This window comes from Aythya marila (assembly GCF_965140915.1).
Source record: "Aythya marila genome assembly, chromosome: 3".
Taxonomy (NCBI): Eukaryota; Metazoa; Chordata; class Aves; order Anseriformes; family Anatidae; genus Aythya; species Aythya marila.
Genome location: NC_139044.1, coordinates 59,551,368 through 59,574,475, shown reverse-complemented (window position 1 = coordinate 59,574,475; position 23,108 = coordinate 59,551,368). Strand labels below are relative to the sequence as shown.

At 38.1% G+C, this 23,108-nt stretch overlaps 1 protein-coding gene across 1 annotated transcript in view; it reads left to right on the top strand.

The window, feature by feature from the left end:
- Positions 1-23,108, top strand: part of ME1 (malic enzyme 1) — a 174,100-nt gene that overhangs the window by 126,758 nt on the left and 24,234 nt on the right. Inside the window, exons 7-8 of the mRNA XM_082755588.1 lie at positions 12,567-12,676; positions 22,526-22,623. Coding sequence (XP_082611714.1) covers positions 12,567-12,676; positions 22,526-22,623 — 208 coding nt within the window. The remainder of the gene's footprint in view (positions 1-12,566; positions 12,677-22,525; positions 22,624-23,108) is intronic.

Genomic DNA, 23,108 nt, shown 5'->3' with positions numbered 1-23,108 from the left:
CTCAACTTCTGTAAGGGAAGTAAGGGTGCTCTCCATCTCACCAGAACGTGTGAGGTGACTAATGTCTTTCCCTGGACATGACTCTCCTCTATGCTTATCCTTTAGTAAGAAAGATTTCAATGCATTTCAGTCTTGCATAATATCCTCCTTGGATTACAGTAATTTCTGGCCTTCTTGGTGCACACCTTGTTTCCTTCCAGGCCATCCAAATGCTGCTGCCAATCTTGTCTTCCTCTCCTTCATGTCATTCACACTTATTCTTTATTCAAGTCTCCTCACTGGCTGTGCATTGCTTTACTACACCAAAATAGTTTTTGTTCTTTCACGGTTCTGCTCAGCTTTATGTCCACCTCTATCTAATCTCTGCTTTAGTTACTCAGCTCTGCTACTCACCATGTCATGTTTTTTTTTTTTTTTTCTTCTCAAGAGAATGTTTTTAATCTTCAGTGAGGAGTGCCTTCCCATCTTCTGAAACACATTTTTTCACTTTTTTTTCAATTTTCAGATGTCTATTCAAAACCTACCTTGTGTACGTCCTTTCTACCATTCCACAGTGCACTGAGTGTGTACATATAATTAAATTGTATTTTTTTGGAAATGAGTGTGAGATTTAGAGCATATTATTTAAGCATTGTGCTGACCATTTGTACTGCAAGTTTATAAAGGCAGAAAACGTTTTTGTAAGCTAGTCTGACCTCTTGCATAAAATTGGTGCTTTTGGTTACAGTCAATTGGTTCTGATGTTAAATTCTTTAATTATAGACATCGGATATGGTCAAAGAATTATAGCATTGGTTGTACTATACCAAATTCAAAGGTAAGATTAGTCCATCCATATTTGATATTCCCTCTATCTGTGGTCACTTTGGCTGTGACATTTGTGGAACAACGCTATATGCTGTTGCCTATAGCTTTCTTTAAAATATAACTTTCCACAGTCAAGTTCTTCACTTTTGGAACTTGCTTTATAAATTTACATTTGGCCACGTTGAATTAAGTATATTTACATCTTTACCCAGGCTCAGCAACCTATTTCTTAATTCATGACAAACCCATTTTTGTCATGTATAAACTTTCATAATAATTGTTTATTTTTTCCCAACTCACTACTGTTCTTAGAATACTTAATAACTTTGTGTCTAAGCATGAATTCTTGTAGGCCACACCAGAGGGATAAATGGTGCATGCTTTTTTCTTCTTCCATCGCATTTCCTTTCCATTAGTTGCCTTTGTACCCATCTTCCCGTGATATTTATATTGTATGTAATGGAGAGTAGACAGTCATATAGCTTAGTTATCTGAATGACTTACAAAGATAAATAGAGTGGAATGGAAAAAAAATAAATGCTTAGGGTATATTGAAGAAAAACATCCTAGAGCCCATGTAGATGGTGTTCTTGCAAGGGAGTCAAAAGAGCAACTGGAAGTTTGATGACCTTTGTTTCTATACCTGACACGATATTTAGATAACAGAAGAGCTGTGGAACAGTGGTCTGGTGGTTTCCAGAGTAACTCCATCCCTTAAGACAGTGAGGTTGACTTCAGGCAGTTGGAGATATCAAGGTTATTTCTTCATATGTAAAAAAATCTCAGACCAGGGTGATGGCAGAAACTGTATCATCACAGCATGATTATAAAGAATCTGTCACAGATAATAAGTTCAGATTTTGTCTGGGAAAATTTATTTTCCTATTGCAGTGCTAGGCATAAAACCCATAAGTGATCTCGATTCCAACTTAGTGGACGTGCTGTGCTTCTTCTTCTCCTTTGAGTCAGTAGAACTGAAGAGAGTTGCTTGCAATTGGTCATCTTCTCTCCATCTCTAGAATAAGAAAATGTCTAAGGTTCAGTGCTCTCGAGGACACAGAACATACTGACTTTCTCAGAAGAAAAGTCAGAAAGCCTCGAATCCCATGGTTCCTGGCTGTAGTCTTTGAGACTGCATCTGGCCTGCCTACTGGGGAAACTGGTAAGCCACAGACGCAGAGATTTTGCCAGTTTCCTGAGATGTGGCCCTTCAGTGTCAGCTCTAAGCCCGGGTGACTTTAAGCTGAGATTCCTCTTCCTTGTAAGCCCCTGAGAGGGTAGTTTACTGACCAGGCTTCCTATAGATTGACTGTGGAAGGAAGCTGTGTCACAAGAGAGCATAGATATTTCTGTCCAAAATGCAGAAGTCCATATAACCACTATTAGCATTTAATTGCTGTATTTCTCTCTTTGTGGATAGTACCTTGGCTTGCAAAGGCATTCAATCCACAGTGCCTAAGACTGTGGTGTACACCCGAAGCATAAGATGCAATTCTGTCCCTCTCTTCAAGAGAAGAGATTTCTTTACAGCTCCTATCTTCTACTGAAATGCCACTTAGATCTCAACGCATGCATTTACCTATCTAGCGAAATTATTTCATATGACAGAGCCCCTTTTCATGAGTCTGCAGTATTGGCTTTGACTGATGGGATTCCAAATTAAATTTGAGCTTTTCTACTTCCCTGATTTTGAAATGGATGCATGCTAAAACAGTTTCTTGGTTAAACTATCATTGCTATAATATATTGGCTACCAGTGGCTGGTGGGATGTAATACAGAATTCATCAGTTGCTGTAGCACTCAAAAATCCCATCTCTTTTTCCTAGATGCTTGGAATAAATTTATGTTATACGCCTCCCTCCCCTTCAAAAATATGCTTGAGGAAAATAGGGTTTGACTTAAGAAATATACCATTTTATTCAGCTAGGGACATGGAATACTTTTCACATTGGTAGATGATGATCGGTTGATCTTATTATGAGATATTTTGGAAAGAATCTCTGATGTGTCCAAGGTGGACTGCAAGTTCTCATGTTTTTAGTTATAGAAACCTGAAGTTAAAATCAGTAATTGTAAAACCTACAAAAACATTCTGTTGCAACCTACTTTCCCCATCTCAGGGGAGTTAGAGGAGAGAATTAAAGAACTAGTTTCTTTACCATCAAGTACCACGAGAGTATGCAGTCCCAAACAACTTCTTAAATATCCTTCCTAAAGTCCCAGGATTTTTTCTGATCCTGGCAATTCTCCATTGAAGCTGATCTTGGAATAAAGGTAATAAAGTCGAATATTTTCTACATCATAGAATAATAGCTCCATTATGAAGTTCTGGGGTTTCCTGTTTGAGGTATTGAGATTACAGTGGAAAGGCAGCACAGCTTGCGGAGTTCATTATAAAACAACTGGAGGACAACGGTGGAAGAATGAAGTCTGTTCTTAAGGTCCAACCCTGTGACACGTCAGGTACCTCTGACTTGAGGCATCTTTGAGATTTAAAAGTGCTCAACAGCTCAGTGTGGCAGTGAGGTCCTAATTCAAACAGGATGAAAGCTGAAGCCATGTAATCATCCTGCATTTTGTGTATGCAGAAGAAACCCTTTCTCCCATTAAATTAGAAATGTCAAGTGAAATCTAGGCTTAATGGACTTACTGATATTGTGTATGGTATTTTCTTCATAACTGTAGTTTGGATTACCTAAATTTAGTTCTAAAGATGTTAGAGTAAATGCAAATGCTTAGGACAGTGAAAAAAAAGTCAAATTCTATCCTATCTTAATTTTTACTAGGTTTCAATACATAATTTGTCGCACTGCAAATATTTGCATTGCCTAATAGAAGAAATTGGTCTTTGTATTTTGTCAAATAATTAATGCCCTACTCATTACAGAGTTAGTTAGATTTTATCATCCATTTTCTGAGACCACACCTGGAGTACTGTGTCCAGTTTTGGGCTCCCTAGTTCAAGAGAGACATGGACAGAGTGGATAGAGTCCAGCAAAGATGATGAAGGGACTGGAGCATCTCTGCTGTCAGGAGAGGCTGAGGGAGCTGGGGCTGCTCAGCCTGGAGCAGAGGAGGCTTGGAGGAATCTTACCAATGTCTGTAAATACCTGGAGGGAGGGTGTGATTTTTTTTTCAAGTGTAATTTGTGTTGCAGGTAGATAGGACACTTCGCTTTAAAAACACTATCAAGGATTTGGGGAGCGTGTGGTTTGTTTCATAAATGATCAGACAGTACACAGATTGTGGAGTGTATTTAATCTTCTGGAAACACATTAAGAATTCCTATCATCAACCTTTCAGACATATCTGAAAGGCCATTGCTTTTTGCATTTTAACATTCAAGGTGAAAGCTGCCAGTAATGGAAGTGATTTCCGTCTGATCATTATACCTTAAGTAGCAGCTGAAAAGAACAGATGTACTGCCCCAGGCTTTGTACTAATTTTGCTATCCGGTTGCATCTTTTATGTTAGAGAAAATAATTATAAACTCATACAAATATAATCAAATATGTAAATAAATGCAGACATCTTGTTTTAACCTCCTAAAGCTACTTAGCAATCTTTAGGATCTGACAGAAGATATGATGTCATTTCCAAAAGGCATTGCATTTGCTCTAAATCACTCAGGTCTGATTCGGTAAGGCATCAAAGCATTAAGTTAAAGCAAAGGAATGATCCAAGCTGGAATCCTTAGGTGTTTAAGAATCTTAATAAACTAATCTTTATTGAAAAAGTACTTTTAAATACTACTAGATACAGACACATAAATACAGTTTAAAAAAAAAAAAAAAAAAAAAAAAAAAAGAAGAAACATTCTGATGTAAAATTATCAGCCAAGAATCCCTTTTTATTTTTGTTGTTTATAGTCCAAACTCTCTCCCCTTTTTTTGGAAAGTGGAGAAAATGAGGATCTGGGCAGTGAACATTTGAAGGTTTATTCTCAAGAGAAGAGAATGAAAAACTTTTATAAGCAAATCTAGTTTTTATGCACTACGTTGCAAAATTCCATCTTAAAACACACACAGTGAATGCAAATTTAATTTGTGCAAACGAATGGGAACCTCTGCCTTTTCCAAGTGCAGCTCTCAATTTAATACAGCAATCTGAGGACTTGCCCAGAGAAACATTTCGTGTCCAGATTTAGGAATCTGGACTTCTCAGAATATATGGTTCTCCTAATCACAGTAATTGTTAATTGTTATATATATATAATACCACATTTTTCATCCTGGGAGATCTATGTAGGGCTTCCCTGTGACATTCCTATGTTATTGCTGACCACCATTCAAGAGCTGCTGTACTTTTTTTTTTTTTTATATTTTTGGCCAAAATTTAGAACATTAAAATTTTTTTATTTGCAAAGTGTGTTGGCTTGCACTTGTGCAGGGAAAAGCCTAGAACTGAGACTTTCTGGTTCCTTTATTGGAAAACTAAAATTTCTTGATAATCTGAGCAAGTCAGTAGTTATCACTGAATTTTTAAGAATTGTTTAAAGATTGCAGTCATGAAGTGAGCAGCAAACACACCCATTTGAAATCAGATGCAAATGGTTGAAGCCGGACAGGGTACGTAATTGTACAGCGTAATGGATTTCATATGCTCTTTTTTGATAACAGATCCTTCTTGGTTTAGTGTAAAGCCATTTAATTAAGACTACTCATTATATTTTGAAAGCTTGAAGGGCTTAGTGAGGACCACTCTGTATTTTGAGACGGCAAGTTGTGACTTGCACCTTTAGCTACAGCTGAGGATTCAGGAGGGATAAAGCTACTCACTCTTTCCAGATGAGATGGATTTTTCTCTTGGTTCTCTGTTTTTCTGATTTAGTCTGCCCAGAAACTTGACCAATCCAGTTGTTCAGTACCCTTCCCTCTCTCTGCCAAGGTGGGACAGTGCCAAGTCTCTAAAGAAGAGCTGAAGAGACTGAAGAAAAAATAAAACAAAATCTCAGATCATCTGTCTCAAATCTACACTCATCTCTTTTAAGTAAATATAAAACTGAAGGTAATTTGAGCTTGATGGTTGGTGTAAGTCACAGTTAAAGCAGCTAGAGCAGTATCACTGGAAGAAGAATAGCTAGGAGACGTAGAATTACATTTTCAGGCTCAAAGAGTTTTACTTTTGACTTAGGTGGGCTCAGTATCAGGTAACAAGTGAACCAATGCAAAATCTTGAGAAAACATCGCTGTAGTTGACTGTGATTCATTCAAGTCCATAAGGAATGTTGGTATTTTTTTATTATTTGTTTAAGGAGAAAAACTGTCAACATTTATAATGCAGTTTTTGTTTGTTTGTTTTCCCTCTGATTTAACACAAGCGTTAGCCATGCCTGCAGACTTCTGCATTTGTGGAAGTTTCTCTGTGGTATGTTTTTTCATGGTAATGATCTAGTCTGTTAGTGCTGGTTTATGTATGTCAAGAACAGGGTGTAAGAGTTTGGCTCATGTAATGAAATTTCAGAAGTGTAAATTACTTGTATAACAAGCGTCAGACTGTCTCATTACTGTATCGTGCAGACACCCTCCTCCTGCTGAAGGGACCTGAATAATTTTCACAGCAGAGAGGAGGCAGATTGATGAAGTCTGCCCATATGAAATGACTTCGACAACACTTAGTACATGGTTATGTGGAAGACGGAGCTATTTTCACATTACAAAATCTCTAAACAAGTTGGTAGCACTCACTCAGTCTCATACCTGCTTACTCACAAGCCTCGGAATGTATACGTGCAGATGGTCTTGCCAGGATTGCTCCTGTGCATTACTAGAGGCAAAAGGGCCTTGGCTGTCAAATCTGCAGTGGGTTCCATGTGGCTGAGTATGACAGACTTGATTTAGTACAGGTCATCTATACCTTTAGGATCCAACAGCTATATGAGCGTCGTTCTGTTTGCCACAGGGTTTTGCTTATTTCAGTCTCCAGAATTATTAGACGAATTTGCTGCCCTCGCTTTATGTCTCACACTGTCTTTGTGTCCTCACTTTGAACTTTGAAATATTAATATTTTTGTTACAAGAAGAAATAAAACATATTTACAACAATCTTATTTATTTAATAGACTTTATATTTTACAGCCCTGAAATATCTGATAGCTAATTCAATGAGCTATTGAAGTAGAGGAAACCTACCTCAGGTTCTCTATTGACCATTAATATTATTCCTTTAATAACACTTAATACACGCACACACACAAATAGGATATCTTTATAAGTGTTTTCAATGTAATGTTTCAGTAGGGTGGACTCCTAAGTCTTCAATTTAAAGAGCAATTAGTAGACTCTTCAAAAATTAGTTAAATTCGGAGAAGTGCTAGCATGGATGCAGGATGAAATGAAGTTAAAAACCCAGGAAGAGAAGGTACCCAGGTTGGAAGAGCTGTTGGGCAGGAAAGTGGGAAGGCATCCCTTCCTGAAAGCCTTGGGACAAGAAGGAGACCGTAGCAGTGTCGTGCTTTAAATCTGTTTTGAGCAGTGGGATATATGGAAACTAACAAGCTTAAAGCACTTGGAGGAATGAGCTGGTTTCCACATTGTCCTGGTGCACTATAAATGGTTCTGGCTGGCAGAGGGGCTGAGTGACACACAAGGAAAGGGAGAGAATGCCAACATTGCTATCATTTTGGTTTTGCTCCTTCTTAGGAGTGGGTGTCAGCAACCACTTCTGATGGATTTTAAGGCTTTTCCAGTTCCAGACCCACATGAACAAAGAAAATAGTTAAATAGGATTCCGAAAGCTCTAAAAGCCTGAAAAGCAACCACTTGTTCCTTTAGGAAGCTTTCCAAAACAATGGCTGGCAGTAAGAACAAATGATCCAAATATATTTCCAGAAAAATTTCTTTACTGTAGAAGTTAGCATGGATTTTACTGATCATATGGTTTGAATTCAAAATGATGCCCGAACTTTTATAGCTCCCTTTGGATTCTTGAGGGTTTTCCTTGTTTGAGGCTCTTAAGAATGTAGGGTTGCCAAAATGCTAGCATGATGTGTTTAGTGGAGTTAAGGAGCTGGGGACATTATTCTCCAGACTGTTACATAAAAATATAATCCATAGAAATAGTTTGAAAACTTAACATCATTATCACAGACAATTCAATAAAAAATTATAAACAAAATTGCACAAACTAAGGTAAGGCTGTTACCCAACATAGGTTGTTAATAGGGAGTGGTATTAGTGTTTTCCATCAGCTACACATTATTCTAGTGGGTTGGTTGTTTTTCACCCATTGTCCAGTGTTTGCCTCCAGTGCTCAATGACAAACCTAAAGTTGCATGTCACTGCTCTTGACTGTGTTTTCTGTCCTGAAAAAGGAAAGATGGCTTTGAATTTCTGCCCAGCTGCATTGGGATTCAGACTGCCTGTGTGACTTGAAGCAGGAGACTAAGATCTGAGTACACAAAAAGATGTGGGTGACAAAACAGGATTTACAAGGGAGAATGCCGGTCTGGATTATCGCCTTCTAGGGATGATTTATATGTGTTTAATCAGCTACTGCAGTGACACATCCCAAGCAGGCGGAAGAGAGGAATTCACAGCTACAAACCACTTGCGGCAGGAATCCAGCAGTCCTAGCCAGACTGCTGAAGCCAGGCTATTGCTATCAGAGAAGTGTGTTCTTGCAGAGCAAGAAAACAGTTAAGAATTTTGTAAGACAATTATTCTGGTTGCACTGAGGAAGAATATCTTCCTGATATTTATTTATTTCCTGGGCGTTGGTAGCCGGGGCCTAGGCCCGTCATTTCTTCAAGTGTTCTGGTTAAGGTGGTTGATGACCACTGGGTAGGTTCTCTCTGGTTTATTTGTATCACCTTTCAGTATGAAACTGCATGGCAGTTATATGGCTCTCCATTTCCCCAATACCTGCTATCTGTTCCTGGGTCAGGTGTAGTGGTAGCTGCAGAAACATTGTCTTTGTTTTGGGCAAGTGATGAGGTGAGATATGTTAAATGTGACTCATGCTTGTAGCATTATAACCACGTACTATGTTTGCTTGCTTCCATGGCTGGTTTTGGGGACACGTTCAAAATAAAAGGCTATTAGGTTACGTTTTAAATTGTGTCTTAAAATAGCAAATAGGAAGATGAAATCCTCCTAAGGAATGTGATGATCAAGTTTAGCTATTTAGATAGGCAGTACACGGGTTAACACCTTTAGTTCACACTATGGCACTACGGAGTCCACTACTTTTAACATACAGAGAAGTATCTCAGAGTTTTTTCTATCATGACAGTTTCTTATTTGAAGGTCTTTGCCTCCTAAGCTTCTTGTCCTGTTTAGAGCTGCGCGCACTCAGCTCCAGGCCTTTTCTCTTTAACATATCCCATGTAAGGTCAACAACAACCATTTAATGGTGAGGGGTTTTTGTTTGTTTGTTTATTTTTTGTTGTTTTAAATCTGATTATTTTGTTTGTAGCAGACCTCAGTTACTTCCTTCTGGACCTACCTGAGTCGTCATCTGAGTGAGGTCAATCTGTGCCATATCTGTATAAAGCATCAATGAACAGATGTTAAGATTGCCATGTCTTAGGAAGTTGCACGCTTTGTTTTTTCTTTTCATAATGTTTGAAAGATGATATGAATTACGGCGCTGTAGTGGCCCACAGTTTCTGGAATGTCTGTGGTTTGGAAGGCACAACAGGATTTGATGACTTAACATGGGCAAGCCATAAAGCGTTTGGTTCCCTTCTCATCCAGCAGTCATTTATCTACCATAACCAGCTATGAAGAGGTACATCTCCAGACTGAAAATCTGTGATGAAAGTATAGCATCATGTAGGAAGAAAAAAAAAAAAAGAAAGAGAGAGAGAAAAGAAAAAAAAAAAAAAAAAAAAGAATTGTTCTGTTTTTGTGAGGGTTGATTCAAACAGTTTGCATTTATAGTGGAGAAATCACAAGGTAACACCATCCATCCTTCAGAATGCTATGGAAGCTGCAGAGGGACACGGAAAGGGAAGTGGAACTGAGCTGTTGCTCGCAAACATCATTTTAGATTTTGGCTCAAGCTTCTGCTGTAAGTGATTGTGATAGTAACGTGGAAGTCACAGAAGAACTGATCTAGAAATTGGTGGCAGTTTTGGTGTGGTCACTGCTTCCAGAAAAAAGTGTGGCACCTTTATGGCCAATTCATTGTTGCAAGGGGATTTTCTGGAACGATGGGGATTTACTGTTCCATATTACATGGTAGCGTGCCCAGTATAGAGTGAGAGCTTTCTACAGGGACTCTAATTTAATATAATTCACGGGGAGTTATGATATGTGTCTAGAAAATAGAGAAAAATCAAATGCAGATGAGAAAATGGAATGTTATATATGGTAAAATAAAGAAACAGACATTGGCTTAATGACATCAGCAAAAAGGCTTTCAACCGAGTTCCAGGGCTTGAGAGTGTTAATCTCATTAGTTTCAAATTATTACCCAACTGTCAGCTCCTGGACCCTCATGGAATCACAGAAATTCATGTCAGATACTGAATAGGGCTAGAAACTTTAATTAGTTATTGAAAAGTAGCTGCAGTTTCTTTTCTTATATGAACTCAGTTGGTGAGATCTACTATACTCAAATACTGACTAGCCAAATTCCCTTTCAAATGGTTGCCTGTCATTTTGCTGCTGAAGAAGTCCAGCTTTTTCCGTAAAACCTGAAGATGTATTTATCTTCAGCAGGGATTGCAGTTCCTGCCAGTGGAATCCCAGTAGTTCTGGCTAATTGTAATGTGGCTGCAAATATGTGATTTCCATGGAAATTAAATTAGTCACAGGATTTTATTTTATTTTTTGCTTTTTCTATATTGATGGCTTTGCTTAACATGGCTGCCAAACATATGTATAGTTTTTCTTTAAACTCGATTACCATTGGAGTAGAGTATTTATAGTGAACTGCTCATATACGGATGTATTGCTTTTCTGGATGAAGCAGGAAATGCTTGAGATCTTGCCTGGTTAGTCTCTAATAACAATTTCATAACAAAATTATGAACCATACATAACTCACAACAATTGTTCTAGTAATAATTTCATAGCAAAACCTTGCTTCGATACTTTTTAAAAGTTTTAATCAAATGGTCCCTTAGTCTGTGCAAATTGCCATTAGGTTTACCAATGTTTAAAACATTTTTTAAGAACTTTTGTGTAATATTATTCCAGGGTGGGATACAGTTTTTATGATATTTCCAGAGCCAGACTTGTACAGGCAGTTCTAGTACTGACCCTAAATCTTAAAATATTCAAGTTGTACTTTTTTTTTTTTTTTTTTTTTCACATGTGACATTCAGTATTTGAGGGCATTTGTTTTGGTTCGTTTGTTTGTTTTCCTGTTGCTAATATACTGTGAGCTTGAATTTACTCAAGTCTAAGGACTGAAGGATGCATAATAATAATACTAAATTAATATAACTTCCATTTTACAAGTAACCTTACTGGCAAACCAGGGCAATCTTTCATTTATTAGACACTGGCATATGAGTATAGGAGGTATTAAAAGTCTAATACCCAGAATTAAAACAATAAAACTGCTGTATTCCTAGATGATTTTAGGTATATCCAAGGTGCCTAATGCCTGCTGAAGTCAAAGTAGGCACCTAAGTATACTAGAAATATCTTGCTGATGGCTCCCTGGTGATACAGCTTTGGTATGCAGTAGGTGCAAGGCAGCAAGGTGTCACAGTCTTGAAAATACTCATCTGCAGTTGCTGTGGACTGTACTTTGGGACAATGTACGTTAAGCTGTGGAGGCTAGGGAGTCAAGTAATCTCTTTAAAAACTCTTTGTTTGACTCTGCGGTCAGTAGTGGTGCCTGTAAAGAAGTAAATTGTTTCCAAGAAATGTAATAATTGGCGTTAACTTTGAGACTGTTACCACAAGGTTCATCAAAAGGCACTTATACATGCAGTTGAACTGTCTTAAATAATTTAGCTAATATGACTAAGTAGTTCATCTGATGCAATCGCATACTGTATTTTCAAAATACAGTTATATGCACATAGCATACATGTATACTGAAGGTTTCAAATTGCTATGGGAAATGCCAGTTTGAATTCTTTCATTGGCTAAAAGCATGAAGAAACATTGAAATGCACGATCACTTTGATCAGAGCATACTATTTAAGAACATTTAGTATTCATGTCAGACAATCAGTTCTGACAACCCAGTCAAACAGTAGATGCACCATTTAGATAACCTCATTTCTGTGTATACACAAAGTTTTAGTGTATATTAACCAAGTGTAACTCATTTGAAACTTACAGCTATTGCTTTCTTTCCTTAACATGTTCTCACATGTTTATCATTTGTCTGGATTAACTGTGTTTCTGCTAAATGTTTCTTTTATTATAAGAATAGTCAAGCATGGTCTTGTGAGTGATGTGCTGCTGACCTGCATAACATTAAAATATAATCCATGTTCTTTGGATTTATTCTTACTTTTATTATCTTCCCTATGGGGCCTTTTTTTTTTTCTCATTAGCTGATCACTCAATGAAGGGTTTTGCTGAGATATTCATAAATGTCAAACATTTTCCCCTAATCTTTTAATCTTAATTTAGAAGTGAGTAAAGTATATTAGTACTCTAATTATGCCTTCTAGATGATTTATGAGTATAAAGATACATAATATCACAGAAGAGTATCAGTAGATATCATATTATGTCATTATCCTATTATACTTGCATTTAAAATCTGATTGCAAATGTTAATAGCTTTATAATATACAATTATGTATTGTTCTTAACTTAAAGGACTTTTTTTTTGGTCTTTCTAGGTATGGCATGAACTGCCTCATTCAGTTTGAGGATTTTGCTAATGCCAATGCATTCCGCCTCCTACATAAGTACCGTAACAAGTATTGCACTTTCAATGATGACATTCAAGGTAATAAACTCTCTTCTGTTTTGATGTTTTTAAGTCAAAAAAGTAGATTTTCCTGAGGATTTTACTTCAGGATGTCCATTATGGTGTCATGTTTTGCCTTTGGTTTCCTTGAGCATGGTTTTATGATGAGCTGTCTTTGCTCTTAACTTCTCCCCTTATTTACTTCCCCTCTCATGCTTTATTTAGATGTTCACTCTTTTTTTTTTTTTTTTTTTTTTTTTTTAATAGTTCAGTGTGTGAATAGATTTCTCGTATAAATTATTAACTTCAGATCTTTGGGAAAATGTCAAAGTTCAAGCCTGGACTGTACATCCCTCAGTGTTTTTTTTATCACTCCAGTGACAACTGATCCACTGTCTCTCTCTGTGACAGAGCTTTCTTGGTAAATGTCAAACTTTATTTCAGTTCTGAAACTGACAACTCAGTTAAATACCTTTCTGAGTTGCATTGCACTCCCGGGGCTGCATTCAATTTTAGAGGGAAAATGACTGCTTTCCCATCTGAGTCATTTGTAGCAGAGGGCAAAAAGAAAAGATGTAGGATGAGAACAAAAACCTAGAGTGAGGAAAGTCAACAGCAGAAGGTAGAGCTTGTGTGACTGGGCTCTGATGTGACTTTTGGGGTTTTGCCTAGGTTTGTAAGTGAGGGGGATTGCCTCCATGCTCAGCCTAGACAGGCCTCATATGTACCTTCGCTCGCAAGAAGTGAGATGAGCTACTGCTTTGGTGTCTAATTTCTTGTTAGAAAAAGAGCTCTAGAAAATAACTGTCTCTAGGAACTTAAGCCCGCTCACTTCCATCCCTGCCAGCAGACTTGAGTTCAGAACTGGAGAGAGGCACCACAGGTAGGCCCTGTGCCTTTTACTGCCTCTTGCCCCCTCACGATTTCGTGGGTGAAGGGAGGTCCTCTGTATTGGTGAGATCAAAAATGGGAATTTAACCCTCTTCATTTCTAGCAGTTTGCAGTGACACTTCAAGTCAAGCATTAGGTGCTTGAGTTTTTTGGAAGTCATTCCTGAGTCATTCTATTTCAGGGACTCATGCATTCCTTAGAAGTGCAGCCACATGGAGTCTTTACATTTATTCAGCTTCTGTGATCTAATTTGTGGTTGTGGGTCTTCTTGTATTTTCATGAATGATATTTGGGACTTTCTGGTTATCTCCAGCCTTGATCCTTGTTTAGCTTCCAGCAGGTGAAAGCCGATGCATTTAGCCTGCTCTAGCTCTGACATTTGTCCTTGTATCTCCATAAATACCTTCAGCATCTTTTTTGTAGGAAGTCATCTTTTCTCCCTTCTCCCTCTTTCTGTTCCAAGTTTATAAAGCCTAAGGATCTCTCACCTTGACAACCTTAGTGGTTGGTACTAGCTTCTTTAGCAATCCTTCTTAGAGGTTCTCCATTTCTAAACGGTGTGATTTTATTTTTTTTTTTTCCCAGGCTAATTCAAAGACTGTCTTTCTCTGTTTCCAAATTAAGTTTTCTAGCCCTAGAGCAGTAAACCTGAGATGTAGCATCAGGACAATGAAAGCAAGCAAGGAGAATTTTTTATGTTGTTCGCTATCTTCTTATAAAGATAGTGATTGTGCAACATATTAAACAGAGTTTCTCTTAGTCCAAATATTTGACAAGCCAAAGCTACTTCAAGGATAGAAATAAATTAGTTTTTCTGATGTTTCGTAGAAAGTCTTGCAGCTTTTTTCACGATCATAGGATACCCAGATGACAGATTCCTATATATCTTAGTGATACCTTAACATACCTCAAATCTTTAAAAAGTTGATATATGATCCTGACTTTTTCCAGGCACCATAAAAAAGAAAAAAAAAAAAAAAAGAAAAAAAGAAAATATGGCAAGCTGAATACCGATTAGCAAGTAGTAGCTTGGACAATTGCAGTTGTTTTCCGTTAGCTCGGAGCTATTTGTAGGGCCATGCCCCTAACTGATGCCACTGCAGAGCATTTGCCATAGTATCTGCCAAAACACTGATTGTATAAAATCACTAAATACTGGCCATTAATCTCCTTACTATTGGTGCCTGTAGGCACATTCAAGAATTTATGGAAACAGTTTTGTCTCCACCACATCCTTTTCTTTGGAAAAAGCTTTGTGACTTTTTCTGTATCCCAATTCTGTACTCAAGGAAAAAGGATTGAGACCAACTTCAATAGCTCTGTATTAGAAAGAATAATGAAATTACTCCTGTTTTATCATTCTAGAGAGCATCTTGATTTTTGGATGGGTGGTGAATTTTTCCCTCTGTTATTATGACGATTTTTTTAAATTTATATTTTTGGAATATTTTTATGATCACAGTAAGTGATGTTGCTTTATAAAAAAATACTTCTTATTTTCTTGGATTCTTGCTTACTTTTATTCTGACCACATGTCAGCTTGCTTCATCTTTTTTTCTCTGAAACGTGGAGGATACGATTTTTGGAAATGAGAATCAGGGAAAACCTTGTGTTTAAAATAAATCCCTTTATCTATCTGGCTCTTTAATTATTAGAGAGCATTCTCCAACGTTGGCTTGTTTTTGATAGTAATTTCATATATGGGAGAAATATTTTATGTTTGGAAGTATTTAGAAATATTTTATGTCAAGCTTTACAAAAATTTTAAATGTCTCATTTAAATTAGGTTGATAACTTTAGTTGTCTCCCAATATATTTAGGAAGGAAGGACCATAAGGACAGTTTTCTTTAAGATATGAGATTTTTTTTTTCCCCTCTCTCCAAGTTCTGCCTTGGAATGGACCAATGCCAGAAATGACTCAGGGCTTGTATCTCAAAACAAAGCTGTTTTTTTAAGATTGAAGATGTTCTCTGCTTGGTGAGCCTCCCTGGAAGGAGGCAGGATGAAATCAATGGCTTAGGAGGCTGAAAATCCCTGTGGAGAAACTAACCTTTACCATTCCCTGCTGCATGGATGATGGACAAATCTCCTTAATATTGGTTTAAGAAGAAGTCACAGGTGCAAGTCCAGAATTGCAGTGTCGAAAATCCTTAATCCATTTGCTTAGCGCCTAAGCAGGTGACAGGTGGTGTGTGGGCTCGGGAGCAAGCTGGGTGCCTGCAGTTGTGTTTCTGCAGCTGTGGCAGGCTGGGTGGCTTCACACCTTACTCCTGAGTGCCTCTGCAATGCAGAGCAATGCTTCATAGCCATTATAAAACCTAGCTGCAGGCAGAACAGGATGCTGTAGCTCTCCCTTTCCACTCCCATCTGAGTTTTGGTGTGCCTGTTGAAAGTGTTTTTGCTGCTCAAGCACAGTCGGTGGCTTAAGGCAAGTTTCCACGTCTTAGGAGCTGTGCATTTATTTTACATGGGTCTCTCAACACTCATCGCACGGTAGTTGTTTTTAGTCACTGCAGATGTGGACAAATTTGAAATGGTGGCATAAATTTCTCTAGCCTTTCTGCCTCTATACAGGCCAATTATTTCAGCTAATTGTTTGGATTTTCCCCACCCCTGTACTTTAAAATTGCCTCAATGGAAAACAACAAACTTTTGCAGTACAAGTCAATCTATATAAAATGTTTCTGTGTGCAGTATAATTCTGTAAGTTTTTATTTTAGCATTATAGCCCGATTTCACTGTGCAGTGCTTCCCTCCATTATGGGCACAGAACCTGTGTTTTATGCCAAGAAAAATAATTTCAATACAGTGTAATTTCTCCATGCAAATAACTTCAGCGGCCATCATGACTTTAGGTGTCATTTGTTTTTAACAGCTGTACTGTTTAATTGCACCAACGTTTTATTAAAAACAACAGACCTTAAATAAAAATGTAGAACACATGCAATTTAAGATTTTTATTTTATCTCTCTTCTGTGTTTTGATCTAAAATACACACTCAGTTTTTAGCAGGCTGACATTTGAATAATTAGGAAAATTATACCTGAAATTTATGTTATGACCAACTTAACATTAAGTCAGTGCAGTTCTCACAAATCTGAATTTCTCTGTCAAGTGTTCTCCTTTTTAACAATTATTTTTAATGTTAATATTGTAAATGATTCACTTAGTATCTTGAAATTCCAGTTCTTGAAATCAAATTGAAAAAAGGTTTGGGATTTGTCGTTGTGATGGGCATGGGGGTCAAACATGTTCTCTGACCAAAAATTTGGGAAAAGCTGGTTATACGATATCTAATAGCTCAAACATTGATATCATGTCTGAAATTCTGATGCTAAGTGAAAAGAGTACAAAAATTCTTTCCTAATATGAGGTGAAACAGACCTTGGGATTTTTTAAATTTTAAAAATAGAAATCCTAGCAAGACAGATACTATAGGGTTCTGTGAAATGCATTTTTCTTCCAGTAAATTTGTGATATCAACTGTCCATTACTTGATAGTAAATCTACATTGAAATCAACGTGCTTTCAAGTAAATTCCCTGCTTTAGTTTTTGTATGTTTTTCCTTGCACACATACAAGGACATGAACATACGAGGATTCCCCTCTTTCATTTTTTCCTCATTATGGGTGAAGAAAAATCCTGTCTCATCTTGGTCCTGGGCAGCCTGCTCTGGGTGTCCCTGCTTGAGCTGGGACTTGGACCCAATGACTGCAGAGGGCCCTGCCAACCTCAGCCCATCTGTGACTTTGTTCTGTATCCCTTTTCAAAGATGCCAAACGTTTGCTCTTTTAAAAAGGCTCCATTTCTCCTTTCCTGGAAACCTCCTTTCTTTGCACTCTGTGCTTCAGTGTGGGACAGAGCATCAGGCCCTGTGTGTGTTAAGCTTTGAAAAGTCAGCTTAATCCAGGGAGAGAGCTTCCAGCTTTTAAACGAGTGCCCTTTTGCTTCTCAGCAATGCTAGGTTGCTTCAGCCCTTGCTTACCTCCACACTGAGAGCAGGGACATGGGCAGTGCTGCACCGTGCTCAGGGGAGGGAAGCAAAGTGAGTGGAGAGGAGTCAAAGCCATCGCACAGGAGTGCAGCTGAACGGGCTGTGTGTTGGGGATGAGTCTGGAATGGGCCTTATAAAACAGCAGAGATTGGATTTGTATGGGATGTGAGCTACCCACAGCCTTCACCCCACTAGTAAACAAGATTACACCCTTTAGGTAGGATATTTGCTCTCATCTTTTCTCCCAGAAGGAGTAGAAGAGGGGAATGCATTTTCTTTTTCTGGCACTGTGTTATTTGGAAGAATGGCACTGTTGACATATGATTTCCATTATGTTGTGTATTGAGAAATAGGAGTCTTAGTTTTACCACTTCCTTATATTTTAGTCAAGAATGAATAATTCAGATTTTAGGATGTGCTGCAAAGCTTCCTCTCCTTCTGTTTGCTGGCTTTTAAAGATGATGTAGAGAAAATGACATGAAGGAAATGCTCATATTTGATTACATTTTTTAAAAACTTTAAATAATGTACAAATGCTTCAGTGCTATAAACCATTTAATTCTCATTCAAGTTAAACTGCAGACAATAAAAATAACTTCTCCATCCTTGTGTTTTGGGGCTTTTTCCCTCCTTTTTTCCTTAATTGTTACATCTGCTGAAAGAAGACTGCTCCAAAGTGTTTACACTGTGCCAACCCCAAAAAGGCTGCGGTCTCTAGGATTTCCTGTGACATATTCATGCTCAATGACACTGCTTACAGTACCAAGGAAGGCTAGAGCATCTTGGACAGCATACAAAGGCTTGATTAAAAAAAATAGTGCATTTTGAAATTTCTCATCTAAATGTATACCTCTTTAGAAAAATACCGTCCTTTGATAAACCTGCTCTGGTTTTTCTTCTAGAAATGCTGTGAGAACACCTTTAACAGTGTCCATTTTATTCTGCACACAGTGGGTTTAACCTGTGCTCTGTGGGAGAGGGAAGGAAGGAAGCTTCTCTCCTTTGTACAGCGATGACAGTAGGAAAAGCAGCGAGATTCTGTTTCAGAGCCTTAACATTCACCAGAACTGGTGGGGCTTTGGCAGTTGGATGGGAATTGCATTTTGATTCTTCTCAAAGACTCGACTCGGTATTCACGGTGAAATTTAAGGTCATGCCATTAGTCAGAGCAGTTCCGGTTAAACAGATCTGCCTTTCACGTGGCCAGCTTTCCCCTCTTTCATGAGGAATGAATAAGGGAAGCTGCTGATGAGGAGTGATGACAGCTGCTGCCAGCAGCAAGTGGTGATAGAGAATTCAGTGCGCTAATAAACGGGGCCATTATGCTTTCTAGAGTCAAATGGCTGAATAAAACCAACGTAGAGTAGTTTTAAAACACCATTTTTAGAGCAGTTCAGTGCAAATGGTGATTCATGAGAAACAAAAACCTTTATATATTAATAGCTCTCCTAAACTTCCTTCTGAATTGTGCTGATAATGAACATGTGGGTAACAGTAACTCACATACCTTGCAAATAATTGGTGCAAAATTTGGTTGACTTTCAACATAGTTATATATTCATTTTTTTTTCATTTCTCTTTTTCCTTAAAACACAAAATGGTATTGTAGTAAAGTGTGTAAAAGTCCTCTGACTGCTCATACATAATCGCAGTTCATTTTTCCAGCTAACAAACCTAGCAGGACATCAGCCATGAAGATAAGCATGATCCCAGCGTTCCCATTCACTATAAATTTACAGGGTTTCATTTTTTCCTCCATTGCCAGAAAGTGACTTGAAGAGCCACTTCCCCAACTCTCCAAGAGCGCTTCTGGTGAGGTGACCATGACTTGTGGCCACCTCCTGCCTGACAGAAGGGATGTCAGGGCTGGAAGCAGACTTCTTTTTCAGGAGGCCAGATCGATGGTTTTAAGGATAAGCCGTGTTATGTCAGCTTCTTCCTTCTCTCCTGCAAACACAGCTGTGTAACATAAAGTAGAAGCAAGCACTTGGCATCCAAAGAGAGGATGGGGTTTTATTGAAGGTTATGAGGATTGTTTGGTAGAGTACCAAGGGAAACTGAGAAGGCGGTCGGACTTCTCTGGTTTGCCATTGTTGGCCTTTGCCAATTTGGCACTTTCCAGAGGAAGACTTAATTTCGTCTGGGAAAGAACCAAGCAAACTCTTGGACACTGTGGTGGGGAAGTGTCTCAGCCTGACAGTTGGTGTTCCTGAAGCCGTGCCTCAGAGGAACCGTTTTTTATTTTATTTTATTTTTATTTTTTTTAAGAAATGTAGGTGAAGAGAGTAAATGATCTCAGCTCCAAGCAAGTAATAAAAATGACTAAAAATGACAAATTTGTATGGTCTAAACATTAAGTGGGCTAAGAACAAGGTGTCCTGTATTCCTGATGATCGAAGGGAAAAGTCATAATCACAAAGCACATAACAAACCATTTTAAAGCTCTATAGACACTCTTTTTTGAACTGTTCAGGTGGGCAAAGTGACTCTACAACAAACTTCGTAGCTTTAAAACATTTTCTTAAATTTTACTATTATTTTTTTAAGTAACCATTTATAATCCAACCTATAAGCCACTGATTCAAAGCCAGCTTTCAACACACAAATGTTGTCTTTTTAGGAGAGGTTTACCCAGGACTGGGTTCCTTCCTACTGCTGTTCTTTCAGATCCTTAGCTACCCGTGTTTGACACTTAGCAGCTTGTGTGCCCACAATATAAAGACCTGTTTTGAGCATCTTCTGGAGTTCAGCATAGAGATTACTGCCAGCTGAGTTTTAAACTTGGCTTTGCTTGTGAGAAAGACCTGTGAATAGCAAAAGCACATCATGCAGGGGAGCTGCATGTTGAAGGCAAATGTCCAATGTGCAGATTCTGGGCCAGGTGCTTTTGGAAGGTTAGTCATACCTTTTTCACACTTCTGAAGGAAAAAATCTGTAGCAACGTGAGCTGTCCCCTCAAAAGCAATGAGGTGGCTTGTGGGTTATTTCAGTTTGTGCCATGGTGATCAGAAACAGACTTTCAGGATCCAGCAGATCTCCTCGCATGTTACCTCAGGTTTCTCAAAATCAGTTTATAGCTTTGGGTCAGTCAATGACAGCCACTGCCTGAAGAAGACTTCGCTTCTTATTCCCAAAACTCAACAAGGGGAAGTTCGTAGGGCTCTCGTTCATATTCCTGTGGTTTGGCTCTCTCTCAATCAGATGGGCATCGTAAGTCTTCAAGGAGTGTTGAAACCCATTTTTCCACTTTGAACCCTTAATTGTTAGTGGCTGATACAGCTTTTTCAGTCCTGATGAAATCAGTGCTGTCTGCTATTGGTTCTTCAGAACCACCTATAAAAAAAACCAAAACACTTTTAGCAAAGCTTTTATGCTGGTATCATCTACCTCACCACCCTATTCCTGTCCATAGGATGTCTTTAAATGTGAACTTGCTGATAACTGATCTGCTTTCTTGGGTGTATTTTCAGTATTTACTGGATACAAGTTCCTTGCAGGAATATGGACCAGTTCTTCTGGTCCATTTTGAGCCTGTCCTTTAGTGACAATGACAAAATGACAATGTGTGAAACATGTAAGATGGGTACCTGAAGTTGGTATCCAGGAAAGGCGGCCTTCCTCCTCCCAGTGGGCTTGGCAGGGCAGAAGGTGTAAGTGGTCTGTGGACTGGAATAGCCAGATATCAGGCACTGGTGACTACAGCTGTCTTCAGCATGACAGAAGCTGACAGCTAGACTAAACAGTGCCAACAATTCATCCGAAGTAATGAGTGTAGATTTGGGTGCTGCAATTCAAGAAGGATACAAAACAAATGGATAAAGTCCAGAGGAGAGAAATGAGTGATGAGCGTTTCAGAAAGCATAACTTTCTGAAAGAGTGGAGGAATTGGAATTGTTCCCCCTAAGAAAAGCAGGTTGTGACACCATTAGTCTTCAACTACTGGTGTCAGGTTTTCCAATGATAGGTAAGACAAGAGGCTGAGATAGAAGAGGAAAAAATTTGGATGTGATATTTTCAACAAAAAGCATATTGAAGCACTGAAATAGATTGCTGAGGACATTGCAGAGGTTCTCAGGAGACAGAAACAAGGTAGACAAAGATCTGTCAGAAATAACGGAGGTATTGTCCTGTCATTGTGAACAAGTTTGGGTTAGATGCCTGCTTGAGGTCCCTTTATTGCCCTACTTTTTATTATTAGGTGTTTCTCACAATGAGGACCAAAATCTTTCTATTCTCATTCTCTGTAGTTTTGATTTAGAGAAGAAAGGCCTCTACAGGCTAACTCATAAAACTAAATTTTAACCTTTTTTCCTGTGGTGTAACTCAAATATAGATTTAAAAGGTGCTTCTAATGTTTTAGAGGCTGATGAATTGAAACCTCTTTCACAATGGACTGGAATTTTGATGGTTTTCAGATGCAGTAGGAGAGTCAGTGTCTTAAATAAGCTGGTCCTATACCTTTGGTTCCCTTGGCTTCTCTGTAAATGTTCGCGATTTGCTTGTCTACTCTGACAACCTCTACGTGAGAAGTGAAGGTTTTTTACAGTCTTATAGACATCACAGGATTTCCATTTCTCAAGAAAGCTGAAGAACTGTTCCTCCTGTAGGATCAGTGCAGATATCTGTTTCAATAATGAGACCATTCTTAACTTCCACTATCTGGAGTCCTTCAAAATGCTTCTTTCTGAGCTGTCCCATCCTTTCCTTCTGAAAAAGAGAGTAACTAGAATATTTTGTAACAGTTTGATTGCACCAGTCATGACACCTATTCAGTAGATTTAATCAATCGCATTTTAGTGTTAACTTTGAAGATATTCCCACCTGCATTTTATTTTCATAAAAACAAAGAACACAAAATTCCAGTTCCACTGAATATTTTCATATTAGCCTGTGTGTTTGTATCTTTTAGCTGAAAGATGCTGTGAAAATATTTAAAATATATGCCTAATCAATGCAATTTTTTCCAGACTGATCAAAGATAAACTTTTTTTTTCCTTTCAGGAACTGCATCTGTGGCTGTTGCAGGTCTTCTTGCAGCTCTGCGTATCACTAAGAACAGGCTATCAGATCACACTGTGCTGTTCCAGGGGGCTGGAGAAGTATGTGCTTTTACACAGCAGAAATTCTAGTCTGAAAATTTTTCTTAATATTTATTCAAGTTAAATGTATTCAACTGACAAGAAGATTAAATGGGTGGAATGATCACTAAGGCCTGCTGAAAGTTGTTTTTTAATTTGAACATAAACTTTAAAAAGTCCTCTCTGACCATCCAGTGAGGCCTCATATTTTTTATATGAAATTTTGTGGAGATCTATTCTTAATTACTTCAGGTTTTAGCTCTTCAGCTGTAAGTTACTGAACTGCTCTCAATATAAATAAACAAAAAATATTGGAAAGATGAATAAACAGGCAGCCAAATGAATATCAGGCAGCCAAAGAGAATTTAAGTGAAATATATTTACCAGTGTCACTGTTACTTAGTAAGAAGCAGTGCCCCTTTGATTTTTCCTGTCATTAAATACAGCTCTTTAGTATTCTGCATGTCAAGATCATGTATTTCTGAAAATTTTAATGCACATCTATT